Here is a 16,566-nt window from a genome sequence, read left to right on the forward strand (position 1 = left end):
AGCCACTTTCACCAAATCATGGCATTTAAGGATAAGATGCAGAATAATCAGCACTGTCTCAATGTACTCAACTTGTCAAATAATTGACTTCATGCTTTTTGTTACTGCTTCATGTTCTTGAATGTATTTTCTCTCTGAAGAATTGTGATGTACTGTATGGATTTGTGGCAAATGTAGGATTGTCAATAGGATTGTGAGGGCTGTAGGGATCAATACAGAGGCACTTAACACAGGAAAATCAAGAAATTGACAAAGAATGTTAATTTTCCTTTCCTTAGTTACCCAACATGCCAACAAAAAGATAGATCTATCTATTGTGCCTGACTGAATTATATCATAAGACAAATGATCAGATTAATTACCAGCCTGATTATTTAAAACACCCTTACCCACTTCACAGTATTTTCTTTAGAACTGGAAATGCAACCTTTGAGAGTATTTCAATAAATGTAAATAATGTAAATGTAAAATGTTATATAAATATGATATGATTCTACACAATTCTGTGCCCATATGTTCAGTAACAGACTAAAGCAGATGGGGCTCAGGCACTGTTAATGCTCATACGGCATTTAGTGATTTCCTCCAGAGTCAACACAATAGCGACGAGAGCACCAACCGTCTGCCACTGTCATGTGGATCAGAGGAGGGGACATTAGGAGAGCTAGCATCCAGCTCTCTCTCTGCTCTGCCATCGTCAGGTCTCATGGGTCTCTAATCAAATGTCATCTGTTATTAGAACATTCCAGGCTCAGTTTCTGAATAAAGTTCAGCATACACCTCAAAATAATAACTTTGATTGTCTTTCTCATCAACCCACTAGAATCATGCAACGTTATTGGCACAGTAAATTTAGCAAGGAAATTCATGGGTTCAGCGCTATAAAGCACTATCTCTGTATGAAACACAGCTTTCATCTGCATTTACCTGTGTAATCCACCTCCAGAACACTGCTAGGCTTTGGCCCAGCTTCATGTTCATGGTCTGGCTAATATGAGTGATGGACTTTCATTAGGCCCTTTCGAAATTGTTCAAACACAGGACTGAATAATTAACTGTGGCATTAGTCTAGCACCTGAACTGCAAATAGAGCCACACAGTTGAAATACACTAACTTATGGGTAGAACGGATCCAAGACCGTCCGAAGCAGATGAAGAAAGCAGTTAAGTGGATCTAATATGAAGATGAGATACTAGTCTATTCGTTAATTGCACTGTGACCCAAAGACGTACCGTGGGATACATCAGTGTAAACTACATACAGTATTCAACAGTGACATTCGTTTTTTTCCTGTTAGGAATTTACTGAATTCCTTCACCAAATCCTTCAGCTCCTTCAGAGAGCTCGGGTATAGAGTTTCAATGTATTACAACACGTAGGTAGATTGTTAGGGAGCTGCCCTTCACAAGACAGAAGGAGAAAGCACATTGTAAGGTAGTGTAAGCACACTGAACTCCAACATGAACTCAGCTGTAGAATGATACTTGCCATTCCAAGATCAATTAGAAGTGTCATAATTTCACTCTAAAACCAAATAAACCATAATGATTGCTCTCACTCGAAGTGCATGAAAACCAGAAGCCACATAGTTAACTGGATGAAGGGTTGCAAATGGAGTCGACTGTTTCTTGGCATCGTGTGCTAACTTGCTGTAAAAAATGCTTGATGATTTTTAAATCATTATTTTATACAAGAATGTAAAAAAAAAAAAAACTGCATTCCTTCTTCTGACTCTTCTTCTGGTTTGGAACACATAGCTGGCCATTTCATGCGCAGTTTAATGTAAGTCTAACATTGTTCCAAGAGAAAGAGGCCTGGTTAACCATAAGTTGTGGATGACTAAAAGAGTTATAACTCACAAGGTCATAACTAATGACCCTTGTGACTAAATATTGTGATTAGTCCTAAACTCAGAGAAGCAATTTCATGCTTTTTCAGCAACAGTAAATATCTGTCTAATTTCCTAACGTATCTGTGGCTTACTTAAATGACAGGGTATATGGAAACAGACATCATAGACACACTTACACTGTGTGTAAAACATTTATACTAGCTCTGTACATTTTAGAGGAGTGGACATCACCTCCAAAAAGAAACTGCAGCTATCACTATCTCCGTCTCATTTCTTAAATCAAGCTGGTTGTGGGAAGATTTACTGTAGGATTGCCCAAGTACTGCCCTACCTGAGGCAATGGTGAGAGTGTAGACATGTGGCTGCAGAAATCCCATTGCTAATGTCTGTCTGAATATAGAGTGAAGCTGTGAGGTGATTAACTGTCATTTATTACTAATAGCTTAAACATTTGTCGTTTGTTTCATGTTCTCCTTTCTTGGCCGAGTCTCAAATAATCGTCTGTGTTAATGAGCTATGTGGTAACACAACCAAGACTCAAGCTTGGTTTATGCTCAGAGGCGTAAGCGTAAGCGCAAGCGCAAGAGGCTGTGCAAGCCCCTTGCGCGACTTTTCACGTCTTGTGTTTGTCTGCCCCTTTTTCTAGACTTGCGCCATTTTACGCAAGCCTATTGTTCTGGCGGTGAATTGCTTGGCAACACCCCCAACGCAACGCGTAAGCACCTAGCAATTCATGCTCAAGGCAGAACCAAGCAAGGGCCTTCAGACACATTTTTGAATGGGAGTGCAGAACAAAAGACAGATATATTTCTGTCAGTTTGCAGCTGAAGAATGTGTAAATGCAGTGGAAGTAGAGGTTCACGATTGATATTCTTCAGTAGTCTTGAATTGATGTGGTCTTGGGAAGTGGAGAATGCATGTTGCACTTACATTAGCCAAGTGCACCAGTCTATGAGCGTGCTCTTGTTGTTGCCAGGCAACTCTCATTATCGCAGTCAATCCATGTGGTAATGTGATGTTCTTCCACCTCTCCTCTTTCACCAACCCCAACCTCACTGGGTGTTCAAAGAAATATTTAAATGACAACTAAAAGTGGAAAGCAAATCAATCAGGCAAAGCTCTGACTGTTGGCCCACTCCTAAAGAAACTGCTTCTTTTGGTGACATGATGAAATATTAAACATAACCGCAGACCTGCCAGATACATCATTTTCAGCTACTCCAAGATCCAGCCAGAATGGTGTAGACAAAGACTAACATTGTCAAACTGGCCTGTTGAAACATGCCCATACAACAAGAACAAAAAGAATGGTGATTATAGGAGGCTTCCCAGCATAATGGCAATGACAACTCCTAGTCTGACGTGGGAGCCACATCCTACATGCACAGAGTGGTGCCAGCAAGTCTTAGCTTGTGTCTTCCTATGGGCCAGTGTGTTTCAATGTTCTTACTCTGGGCCATTCTTGAGTATCCAACCAGATATCCTTTATCGTCTATAGCTGGCCAACATAGTGATGGATGCTTGTCAACATGATAATATTTGACGTAACTGTTTTCAAATATCTATATATTGACAAATCTCTGGTCATATACAGGCTTTGCTTTCATAAAATGTTGGGATTTGGTGGTAATAAGTAGATTCCGGACTCTTAGTAGGGGTTAAAAGTAAGATCATTTGAGTTCTGATATCTGAACTGAGTGTTAACTCACACGTGCTTCAGAAAGAAGAGAACCTAAAATCAGAGCAATGTATATCACCAGACCACCAGATCTCAATCTCATTGTTCACCTCATCTTCCTGTGTAACCATGGAGACTGGTGCTACAGACGGCCGTTACCAATGACAACCCAACCATGACAGCCTGCAAGTCGTCGGTGAGTTTGGCTGCGAGGCAATCATGTCATGATGTCATAACTGTAGCGCGCACTTTTGGCCAGCACACCTCTCCTCTCCATCTGCCGGCTGACATCACTCACATGGGACAGCTGCAGTCTTAGCCCCGGAGCTCCTGCCCCTAGCCAGATGAGGTCAGTCCTCCCAGAGCCTCCACAGACACCTGCTTCAGCCGGCCCGTCGCTCCCAGCGCATGTCACACCGTCGCATAGACGGAGATGCACTCAATCAGGCAGGTTCTCATACAAAGAACTCAGCCATAACTAGATGTCGCACTCAACAATGATCCGCCTTGTTACTCTCTGGGCCTGGGAACCTTTCCGTGCACTTTCCCAGACGCAGTGTGTGTCAGAGGATAATGACACACAGAATGACCATGTGCAGTGTTGCCGCAGGGTCAGGTTACATAGGGTACGCACTGTCCCTCACTGCCAATATGGTCACGTGACACAAAAAAAAGTCAGAGTTCCACCCCGTTCGGTCTGAGGACCTATCCGAGCGGAAAAGGCAAGCCAGTAACAAAAGTGTTTTTGTGAATTACCCAGAGGCAAGAATGCCCAAACGGGGTCTTTCATTTTCATGTGTCTGTAATCTTCTAAAAGGAGCAGCTGACTCAGGCCTCTAAACAAACCACACAGACTAAACACCTATTTATAGAGAGGGATGCCTTTGTGTCTCTGAGGGAGGTTTGTGTGAATGAGCTCTTGGTTGGTAGAATGTGTGTGTGTGTGTGCATGTGTGTGTGTGTGTGTGTGTGTGTGTGTGTGTGTGTGTGTGTGTGTGTGTGTGTGTGTGTGTGTGTGTGTGTGTGTGTGTGTGTGTGTGTGTGTGTGTGTGTGTGTGTGTGTGTGAATGAGCTCTTGGTTGGTAGAATGTGTGTGCATGTGTGTGTTCATGTGTGTGTGTGTGGGTGTATGTGTGTGCCTACGTTTGTGTGTGCATGTGTGTGTGTGTGTGTGTGTGTGTGTGTGTGTGAATGAGCTCTTGGTTGTTAGAATGTGTGTGCCTACGTTTGTGTGTGCCTACGTTTGTGTGTGCATGCGTGTGTGTGTGGGTGTTTGTTTGTGTGTGTGTGTGGTGGGTTTGGGGGGGGTTGGTATTCGTGTATACTATAACTATATGAGCTAAATAAAACATGAAGTGATACTGCAACAGGTAATCAGAGTGAAAATAAAAATATTAAAAAATAACGACGTGCACTTCCATTGGGACGCTGTAGAACAAGACAAGGGGATTCTATTGTATTAGGTCAAAGCGCAACAGAATCCCCTAAAGTCTCTCACCAAGCCGCTTGGGAAACCGCAGAAACTCCTAAGTCTAAGAGACGAAGACAAAACAGGAAGCACACTCTCTCTGTCTCGCCCGTGGACATTCTAGTGAGACAGAAAAACAGTCCAATTTTCAATTTTGTCTGGCCAACAAAAAGCTTACTCCACATAGTTGAGATAGGCTCTCTAAGTCTGGGGCCAGCCTAAGATAATGATAGACAGAATACTCATGTGTGTGTGTGTGTGTGTGTGTGTGTGTGTGTGTGTGTGTGTGTGTGTGTGTGTGTGTGTGTGTGTGTGTGTGTGTGTGTGTGGCCGAAAGCTGCGGGGTCAGCCCAAGAGTGTAATGGCAACAACAACAGGACGCCAGCAGTGGCCCCTTCACCCATGAGAGAAGTCTGAATTGTTGCTGAGCTGTTTGTAGTCGGGAGACAGGCCCACCTGTCCCAGGACCTCAGGCAGGTGCTGATTGTCAACGGCCTCAGAACAGTTGCCCCACAAGCAACACACACACACACACACACACACACCCTCCAACCAGACTCAATTAGTCCTTTATTCTAGTGGCAGAGACATCAAATAGCACAGGAGAGAGAGTCACACAAGCAACATGGGGGGGGGGGTATTTGGGCCACGACGCAATGCTATTGTGATTCTTCACATTTTATCATAGAGCAAGTATTGTGATTCGATTCTGCAATACATTGCCGTTTATTTCTCCCATTTATTACATTTTGTGTACTGGGAGTCGCTGCCGCCATCTTGGCACGTTCAATTTGTTCTCGACTCTTGATTTCCTTTTCAATTTCCGTCGTGACGCAGAAGAAGAACGAGGCCTTGAGCAACGTTATCAGAGTAGATGTATGTACCAAAATAAAATGAAAATCATCAAATCAATATTGTGATACTAGGCACCACTTTCTTGATGTAATATTATGCTGAAAAATATCGCCATACCACACTACTATATCTATATTTTCTCCCACCTCTAATACAACAGCATCAAGAGAAAATGAAGGCAGCTTAAGTCATGTGGGATAGGAGTCAACCGGAGAACACCACAACAAAATGCAATGGCTCCTTGAGATATGACACATCCACAAAAACAATGTATTGCAAATGGGCAATTAATTTGCGATTCTAAATGAATCTTCTGCTTACACAAGGAGCTTTTTGTAGTTGTTTTACAGAGACTGACCTTCACGATGCCAGAGTGCACAGAACTGTGTGAGGTGAAGTTATTACAACACAGTACTGAATTCAAAGGGGGAGATAGGAGGGCATTTTAAATAGTTTTTAAGAAGTCCATAAAAAGTGCTAAAATGTACTCTGTGGCCTGTGTTCTGGGAGTCATAACTCTCACGGCATAAAAGGAGGTAGTAGTTGAGAGCCCATCACAGCCATAATATCATTGACCTCAGGTCATAATCACTCTGTTTGCACATTTACACAAGACCAAGTCGAGCCAGGACCTCTGCATAACATCTCAAGTGTAGGAACCATGCTTCAAACGATGTGTTTCTTAGATCACAGGAAAAGACTTCCAGCAGTTCTCTGTTCCTGCCCAAGCTAAATATTCTCAGCAGTGTAAAGCATCTAGGGCAATTCTTGGAAGAGTACAACACTCAAGTTTTGACACCGCCGGTTTGTTTTGGATAGGCTATTATAATGGATTACTTCACATCCTCTACTGGGTGACAGGTTAACCCATCTGACATGTTTGGAGGATTTGTTTGATATTGTATGATATGTCCGTATCTAACGATGCACCTGCATTATAAGCTGTTTCTTCATTTTTAGAAGGAGGAATCTGTGAATGGAAGTACCTCAGCAATGACTTTCAAACGCTCCAACAGCACAGTCATGAATGGACACCACAAAAGCCAGACAAAAACAGAACTGTTTAGCTTGGTTAAAGTTGGATTTAAAAAAAAGGCTAAGAAGAGTTATATTTGAATATTTAAAGTGTAGGCCTACTAACAATAATTCCTCCTGTCCCATCTATTTGTGTAGTAAGTGTCTTTCATTTAATAATACGTTTTCATTCGACAATACAACAGATAGCTATGAATTAAGTTAAAACTACTCAACTTCCTCTTTAAAATGAACATTAGCACACAAACAAAGAGTGTATATACCCAAGGCCAGTCTAAACTGCCTGCACTGTTTTGAGTGGTTGATCAAAAAGACCACTAGGCTATTTAGTCCTTTTATAGAGCAGCACACTACTGAATTCCCTTGGGTACTGAATGTGTAATTACTTGCTGTGCTTCAGTTCCTCATGACAATATTGTAGTCATGGAGTGGAGGCACCCAGGCACTTAAATATGTCCCACTAATGTAATTCAGTATCATTATAGCAGCACCCACAAACACATAACTTAGCCAGACAGGCTGCAACTAGTGTACCTCCAGAGCTTCCACAAAAATAAACACACACATAGCAAGACTCTTTAACCTACTTGTGCCACAGAAAATTAACTTCACATCTTCTCAAATGTACGTTAGCAATTAGCTACCAAGTCTGTCTCACTATATTCTAAATATCCATGAAAATAATAGGATGTAAGATGAATTACAATCAAGAATGTACAAATAAATGAACCGTTTAGCAGCAATGAACTCAATAATCAAAAAAAAAAACATAATGATGTGCCACCCAAACCCCAAAAAATGGCTTCCATTTTGAATGTGGTTGTAGACTGGGTAATGTGAGGGCTTTTGCTAACTAATGACAGCCTTGGGAAAACGGTTTGACGATTCCAGTGAAAACACCTGATCCAACCTGTCGATCATGAAAGGTCTTGGCCTACCAAAAGAACGCCAGCTATAGAGCTTCTGTGATACCTTGTGACAGACATGTTTAGCTTTGTGGAGACATCTGAAAAGACTGCTCTCCAAAACAATGCTTGCTTTAATGTCATCACTACTGTGAGACATCTCATTTTAGGCTAGTTGTTATAGAATGATGTCCACTCAGGGGTCAGTAAAATATGGGCTTGATACAAAAACAAGGATCACAAACCTTGTTTCAAAGAAACTGTTAGATTGAGATGGAGATGGTCTGATAGTGGGGTTCTACATTCCAACCCTTCTCTGCAGTGACATTTTGGAAAGAATGCCAAGGCAAGCTCAACACAGGAAGAAGAGCAGACAGGCTGGGGCCATGAGAGATCACAAAACAGGCCTCCGAGACGGAGAGAGAAAGATGTGCTGACACACTGGAGGTCACCCTCACACTTGGTGAAGGTCCTAAATATATCTAACCCCCCAGTTTGTGTGTCAACACTCATTATTGGGCCCCGCGATGAAACACAAGATTTAGGACACCCTTGAAAAACAAGCAGGCAGAGTTTCCCACAAGAATCAAATTGGCCAGAGTTTTTTAACACCATGGCTGGCGACTCAGAAAAGTCCTAGAAGTTGTAACGGAGGAGTCATAGCTTCACCCTGACCCACATAAATGATCCCCGAGGCCGTGCTGAACTTTGGCAGTAATGATGAAAAATGCCCTGCTAAATGGATGGCAATGTTTTTTGTTTGGAATATGTGCCCAACTAAGTTGAGCTATATTCTCTTTCTTCACAGGGAGAAGTGAACTCATTACTAATAGCCTCCACCGATGGCAATGGCCTCTGTGGATGTAAGGGATGCTCCTGTCTCCCAGAGGCTGTAGCTCTTGGCTCTTGGCTCTGGCCTCTCCCTCCGTGGCTGCGGAGGCACAGGTTCTCCCTCTCCTCCACTAGACTAAACAGACCAGGAGAAAATCAGAGCTCAGTCATCCCCAGGAAATGATTCACTATGGCTCTCCGCTCAGATAATTGCCAACAGGAAGAACATAACCCCCAAATATTTCAGGCTGCTCCAAAAAGAACGACAAAGTCCAGAGTACGAGAGAGACGGACCTGACTGACTAACTGGATCAAAAAAAAAATCTTATCCTTCTAAGATTTCCAAATCCCCTTTTTCACTGAAAGTAGCTCCTTTGAAACAAAAAAATAGGAAAGAAAAAATACTTCATGTAGGATAGGGTTACTGGTTTCATATCCATCCATGTGCGTAGTGCTGCTTGTGAGATAGTTATGTAGTGACTGCACACGCAAACAATGTTTTTTCAGTTGGAGGCAATTTGCATCTGAGATATGTAATGATCAAAACATAATAGGCCTACTCTCTTCCTGCAATGTTTTAGTTAGTTATTTCATCTTCATTATTTTAAAGAACAACAAAGCCCAGAACAAAAGCCAACTTCATTCTTATATATACTGCCCCTTCATTAAAACTACCATTGTTTCATTTCCTTGCAGTTGTTCACCTACATCAAAATGCCTCTCCAGACCCCTCTGCCCACCCCAGACCCATCTCCCCGTGCCCCTCTGCCCACCCCAGACCCTGCCTCTCCAGACCCCTCTGCCCACCCCAGACCCTGCCTCTCCAAACCCCTCTCCCTGTGCCCCTCTGCCCACCCCAGACCCTGCCTCTCCAGACCCCTCTCCCTGTGCCCCTCTGCCCACCCCAGACCCTGCCTCTCCAGACCCCTCTCCCTGTGCCCCTCTGCCTACCCCAGACCCTGCCTCTCCAGACCCCTCTGCCCACCCCCAGACCCTGCCTCTCCAGACCCATCTCCCTGTGCCCCTCTGCCCACCCCAGACCCTGCCTCTGCAGCTCCTTAGTAGCCACTGGCCAGTAACCGCAGCTGGCCTGCCGGGAGCAGATGTTCTGGTGAAGCCATTAGACCTACGACGAGCTCTCATCCTGTCTGATTTTTCCACGGGCTACGAGCCGACTGCGCTCAGAGTAAACACAGAGCCGTCCAACAACACCAAAACTCTCAGGCCAGGGAGAGACAGAGGAGGGAGAACTGCTGGCTGCACAACACTTTCCCTCCTAAGGACTTCTGAAACGAAAGGATGAGGTCCGATGCCAAAGGCACTTGTAAAAAATACTCACAGACTTGTGGGTGAGAGACAGCCTGAGAGAATGAGGGTGAGAGAGAGGTTGACTATACTATATACAATAACTGAAAATGTTTCCATTTCTATGGGAAAAAAAAGAGAGCAATGAGCTGAATGAATCTCAGCTGTACTATGTTGGAAAGGAAGATGGAGGCTATGATGTATTCGGCAGTTAAACCATCCTCGACAGGAAATGAAGCGTAGCAACTGAACAGAAATGAAATGAGGCGTACAACCGGACAGATATTCAATCAAAACTAGTTTCCATGTTATCATTTGCAGCACACATGTTACATATATTTCTTGAAACATGTGCATTTGCACAGGACTAACACACTTCGGAGTACTGGAGCAAATAATGTGGGAGAAAAACCAAAACATGGCCTCAAAGCCTTCCCTCACCAGAGACCTCCTGACAGGTGGATAATGCTCTCTTTACCCTGGGGGTGCATTTTTCAATTTTGTCGTTGCTCATTTTGACTAGTATCTTATCACCTCCTCATTTCCATGAGAACAATAGTGTGGTGGTGTGAGCGTGGGTGAACCCCCCTCACTCAAGGGGAAGGAGACCAAACACAACTGGGCGTTTATGTGACCTCAGGCAGTCCCTGTCCTTGTGCGTCTTCCCCCACCTAAAATGGCCCAGGGAATAGCCTAATCAATGAAACTCCCCAAGCAAACAGGCAGCAAATCCCATATATTTGCAATACCTCGCATATTACACTTTCAACTAAATATGTTGTTAATGCACTCAAATGCTTCTTCATTAACTCTTAACTTTATTTAGAGAGCTGTTCTTTGGGCAGGTTTTTGTGAGACAACACTCTTATAGCAATTAGTCTAATAATAATAAATAATAGCTATTCCTGGAGGCTCTCACTGAAGAGAACCGAACAGCCTACAGTAATGAGGTCTGGTCTGCCTGTTAGCAGAGCACTAGAAAAAAAACCATGGAAATAAAAATGAACTGGACCAGTAGCTGCCCCCATTTTAAAAGGCTAACTGAGAGCAACGCTAGAGTAATGACACTGGCAACAACAATGAGCGATGAAAAAAGGCCAACCATACAAAGCTCCAGAGGTGTGTGCTCCCATGCTAGCGAGGCATTTAACATTCAGTCTCTGATATAAAATACAACATGAATAGTGACTAGCCTTGTGAATTGCATTTAACCATGTATGCAATGTTTTGACCAGTTGGCTCGTGACTTTTCCCGCCTTTTAATTAGCACTGGATTTTTTTTTTTTTTTGCATTGGATCTCCAACGCAAACAACCCAAGGCCTAATTAGCAGGAGATTACAAATTCCATTTATGAATATTGAATACTCTCCACGGCCTCCATCTGGGAAAAACACACACACTCAACATTTCATTCAATTTCCACATGCAGGAGCTTGGTCTTCCCCTCTGCACTGATAAGGGCTACAGAGCAGTTCCATGCTCGGGCCACCCTTCTCCTCATCATTCAGTGTCTCTCTCCAGTGCTCTCTGTCTCCATCACCCTCTCTCTCTCTGTGTGGAAGGATAATACAAGACATCAAGCGCGACATAGTACTTTCATTAGCCTCTGTTTCCACTCTGGTGTATGCCCAATTGAATTACTCCAGACAAGATAATCTCTGTGAAGTTTGTTGTGAAGCCATCGCAACACTTAATAACTATTAAAAACTCTAATCCATTCTGATTAAAGCTAACAATGCATCCACTGCAGCTCTCAATCACCAGGCTGGTCTCAGATCTGCTGCCTGGATGCAGTCATTATCACAACACAAACCCTATTTAAAGGTGCATTAAGGATTAATAGCTATTCGCTAAAGGTATGCTAGCAGCTAAAACTAACGAAATCTCTTGAAATGTGCTGACTTTGACATTATGACAAACTAATTACTCAACGACTGTCCTTACACAGTCAAACATCAATCATGTGCAACACAAGACTAAGCAAGACGTCAAATAAGCTACTTACTAGATCGGCAGAAGGTAATCAAAGTCAGGTCGGCGGGCATCGGCAGGCAAAACTACAGAAGGCAGTTATAATATGCCTATCGACCCTGCTATGCCATTGGCACGGACGCAATTCTCCATATTAAAAGTCATTGTAGCGCCCCAATTTTTTTTAAGCTGTTATTTTAAGGTTAAACTGCTTATCCTAACCCTAATCCTGAAGCATAATTGTTGCATATTGTGCCTTTAACACAAAAGCGTAAACGAGCTCTGTGAAAGTCCATTTCTATAGAGAATGTATTGGTCATCAGTAGCCTTGTATTTATCACAGTTGCATCCCTTCAAGCTGATGAGCTAAATCTCTTGAGCTAAAATTCTTGGATGAGATTTTTTTGTCTCATGCATGTGACATGTGACATGTGCTTAAACAATTCCATGTATTTGACACGGATAAATGATTCCCGTTTCTGGCAAATGAATGAAATTTGCGTTTTCACCTTTCAGTTACGCCCATGACTCATCTGGATGGCAAAAAAACAGACAAACTTTCACGACGACACACAACGGAGCCACAATTAGGTCTCTGCATGCAAGTTGTTCTGCAGCGAGAATATCTCGAGTAAGGTCTGCAGCCAGGCGGGAACACAATGCTGGCTGTGGTTGCTTAATCGCTGATGGCCATCAATCCTGCCCCCACAAAGGCAAGCAACCAGTGAAAATGCCCCCCCATTTTACAGCCCTGGCACGACCCGGTGGCCATTTAATTGGGCACCGTCCCTCTCCGGAGATCCGGCCAAGTTTTATTTTAGTGAGGCATTGTTTACTTCCAAATGACAAATGAAGAGTGGCCGCGCCAATGAAACAGACAATCACAAGGGAACATCGCACAGCAGTGCTCCATCAAGCAGGACAAAACGAGTGAGAGAGAAGCAGCACCAGGGCCAAGTTCACCAGGGCCTTGAGAACATTCCACCTCCTCTCTCTCTGGGCTTGTGTTGGAAAAGCCAGCCATGTCAACCACATTCCCAAAATGTGTTTGTGCGTAGGAAAGAGGGCTGTTTTCAGATTGTGCTATTGTTGTCTTGGCGGTGAGAGGGCTCAGGAGGGTTGCATTCTTCTGTTAAAGGCGCCCGAGGCATCATTAGAGGCTTGAGACTCGAAAAATAAACGTTCAATTTCTAGTCTTTTTTACACGTAGTAAGTTTCAATAACTCCATACCATTACATGTCGACATTCAAGGAGCAAAGATGAGACGTCGTTGTGTGGTGAGAACTGATAGAAAATCGCGCTGCCAGCGCCGCCGGTGGGGAGAGGCCATTTTTTTTTCCAATCTTTATTTTTATTGGTGGCACCAATAAATAAAGGGCTACCCTCTTGCGGCTAGTTTTAGCGCTCTTTTTAACGACCAAAGTATAAAATAATGATGCAAATGTGCTTATATGGTGAAGAAAATGACAATATCATAAAGATTGTCTTATCCAGAATATTTCCATTTTGATGCCCTAATGTTGCTTTGGGCGCCTTTAACACTCCTTCTGTGCACTATGAGATCCTGTGACACAACGAGTCAGAGAAGAGTACTTCTCCCTAGTAGTTCTTCCTAGCTCTCTCCACAATACAAGGCAGGACAAGAGAAGTATGGTATAGTGTGTCTGTGGACAAGCACAGCTCTATACAACCAGCTTTCCTTGAAGCTCAAAACATTGCAAAATAGCCAAGATGGGAAAGTAAAAACTCTGGCTCCTGCTGTTTTAGTTCATAAAATGTAGTTTCGACAGCTTACGCAATAGGTGGTAAAATCGTTTTTTGCCCTCTTCATAACTCACAAAAATGGTAGAATCGCTTCTCCAAGGGCAAAGGGTTTGAAATAGTGTTTCATCCTTTATGTTTTCTGTAGAAAACTATATTAACGTCCTGCTGTCATGGTATGTTATATAAAACCATGCTGTTTTATTGTCACATTTTTTACTTCCTACTAGCCTCTTGACATGCATGCATCATTCTCATTCTCATCTCCAGGGGCTTCTATCTTTGACCCTGTCACCTCCGATTTGTTTTTCAGGAACAAAAGAAACTGAGTTTATTTGATTCAGTGAGATCTGCAGGCATGTGAAGCATGTCGTTCCTAAAAGAATAACATGGCTATCACGCAGACAAAAATGAATAGTTTAATAGAGCAGTAAACGGTCAGCTCCAGTCTTTTATCACGGTGTCATTCCCACTCCTGCTCTTGAGCCCGTGCTGTGAGAACCATTGTTTCATTTCCTTACAGTTGTTCACCTACATCAAAATGATTTCCCTTTCCTCCTGAATCCCCCCTCCACCTCCAGATCCAAAGCATGCTTCTCATGCCCCTCTGCCCACCCCAGACCCTGCCTCTCCAGACCCTTCTCCCCGTGCCCCTCTGCCCACCCCAGGCCCTGGCTCTCCTTAGTAGCCACTGGCCAGTTTAGGCTGCTGCGGGCGGGTCAAAGAAGCTTTATTACACGAAGACACAAATCAAGCCTTGTTGAACCCTGCTATGAATGAAGATGTTCTTCTCTCGCCATCTCTTTCCCTCCCTCAGTCCATTGCACTCACTCATTGACTCTCTTTCTCTCAATCACTGTCTCGCTGACAGCATGTGTGCTCAGTAAACAAATGAGATGAATGAAGGAGAAATCACTGCCACTGTGGTCTCGACTGCTGCAAGCTGTCTGTGTGTGTGTGTGTGTGTGTGTGTGTGTGTGTGTGTGTGTGTGTGTGTGTGTGTGTGTGTGTGTTATCATGTTATCAATGGTTTGTGGTCTGCATGACTGCCTTTGCCTGAAACAGTGGGCCAGCGGTGTCAAGACCCCCTTGCCCCACCCACTCCCCACAATCCCCCCCCCGCACTCCCTTAGCTGTGTCAGCACAGTCTCTCCCCTGCCTGAGCGCGCTGTAACAGCATATTAGTTCACACTTTCATCACCAGCACAGAGTCCTTGGGGAGAACTGAGGTGGGGGGGGGGGGGGGGGGGGGGGGGGGTGATGCCAGTGGTTGGGGTCCAGTGACGCCTCCTCTCACAAAAGGCAAAGCAAACAATGACTGGGCAGCCTCCAGTCTAGGCCCCGCTTCACAGCAGCCTGAGGAAAGCATCCAGGGACCATGGCAACAGTGGAATGTGGATGTTCTGAAGCAGTTTCAGACTGTCTACTTCAGAGTCCACTAACCTTACCCCAAGGTTTCATGACAACAACAATAGCAATAATAGTGTAAGGGGTAATAATTACCCATGGATAGCAAGTTCTGAAATGGATCCAAAGGATTTTGCTTACAAACACACTAAGGAAAAAACATAACAACCCAACAATAATCAGATGGCCTCTTTTGCAGCTGCCCAATGTACGAGCAGTTACATAGCCTATTGAGTTATGATTAACAATGTATCAGCTAATGTCTATGACATCAACTTCAAAACAGCTATTTGATTCAATGAATCTTCAATATGAGAAATCAGTTTTATGGTAAGGCTGTGGCAAACCATTTAGCTTAACTTGAATGACCAATAAACTTCTCCTTATTGTATGGTTCTGACATTCTGAAAAAATCCCATTCACACTGCCAATGGGTCTTTCTTTTTGACGTTTATCTTATATTAACTAAAGCAGCAGTCATGAGTCGTTGATATGTCACTGAGGAACTGCATGTGCTCTGGGCAGCACACAGTTATAGCCTATAAATTGAGGATACGTAGGCTATTATTGCATTGTAGTCAGACCAACTTTCAATTCGAAAGTTATCAAATAGCCTAGCCTTCACCTCAGATGAAGACGTTTTGGAAAATCGTCTAGTTGAAAGCGTGATTGGTAAGGGTTGGTAACGTTCTGTTGTCATGTTATAACGGCAACTATATGACATGCCGAGCATATTTTACAAGACAGGTCTACTTTGCAATCTTTTCCCATGAGAATTCAAACATCAAGTGTGAATGTGCATAATTGACCTCAATAACCGTTATAACACTGATTTATGATAGACTATAGGCAAACGTATGGCATCCTGACAAACCTTGACTGGAGAGCTCCGAGTGGCAATGGGCAAGTCTCGGATGGCCGTTCCGGGAGGAGAAGCACAGATCCCGGCTGCACATCCGAGCGATAGCGGTCTTCCTCCATTCCTCGGGCGCTGTTTAATTCCGTCCAAAAGCCGTACCAAGAGTATGTTGGCTGGTAAATCATCTACACCACAATCGACTAGTATACGGCACTCAGGGCAGCGCAACTCGTTGCGGGAACTCAAGATGTTTTCGAGGCAACGGCGGCAGAAGGTATGCTGGCAGGGCAATACTTTGGCGGTTGTGTCCAGTCGTTCCAAACATACAGAGCATTCTAATAGATCCAGAAGTGACGACTCGTCCATTTTAGTCTATAATGCTGTTGTTGACTTCAGACGATTTTTCTTGATCTACATAGAGTGTTGCCGAGACCGTCCAATACATACTGGCTGCTCGCGAACATGAGGTAACTCCCCCGACTGGAGCTCAGTCGTTTGCTGTTTCTCACACAGCTGTGCAAAAAGTGAGGTCACACACTACATTAGCGCACAGAACTCGCGCACACACGGCTATGAACTATGAGGCTGCAGTGAAGCGTAATGACGCTTTCCTGCTTGTACTAGAAATATGTTAAG

The 16,566-nt window shown here is 43.7% G+C and overlaps 1 protein-coding gene across 1 annotated transcript in view; it reads right to left on the reverse strand.

Moving 5' to 3' along the window:
* Positions 1–16,296, reverse strand: part of LOC308365429 (E3 ubiquitin-protein ligase SH3RF3-like) — a gene marked incomplete at both ends in the record, with an annotated part of 119,851 nt that extends 103,555 nt beyond the window's left edge. The window contains one exon of the mRNA XM_080838848.1: positions 15,946–16,296. Within this exon, the coding sequence (XP_080694974.1) occupies positions 15,946–16,296 (351 nt within the window). The remainder of the gene's footprint in view (positions 1–15,945) is intronic.
* Positions 16,297–16,566: the final 270 nt, after the last annotated feature.

Source organism: Sprattus sprattus (assembly GCF_963457725.1).
Source record: "Sprattus sprattus genome assembly, chromosome: 5".
Taxonomy (NCBI): Eukaryota; Metazoa; Chordata; class Actinopteri; order Clupeiformes; family Clupeidae; genus Sprattus; species Sprattus sprattus.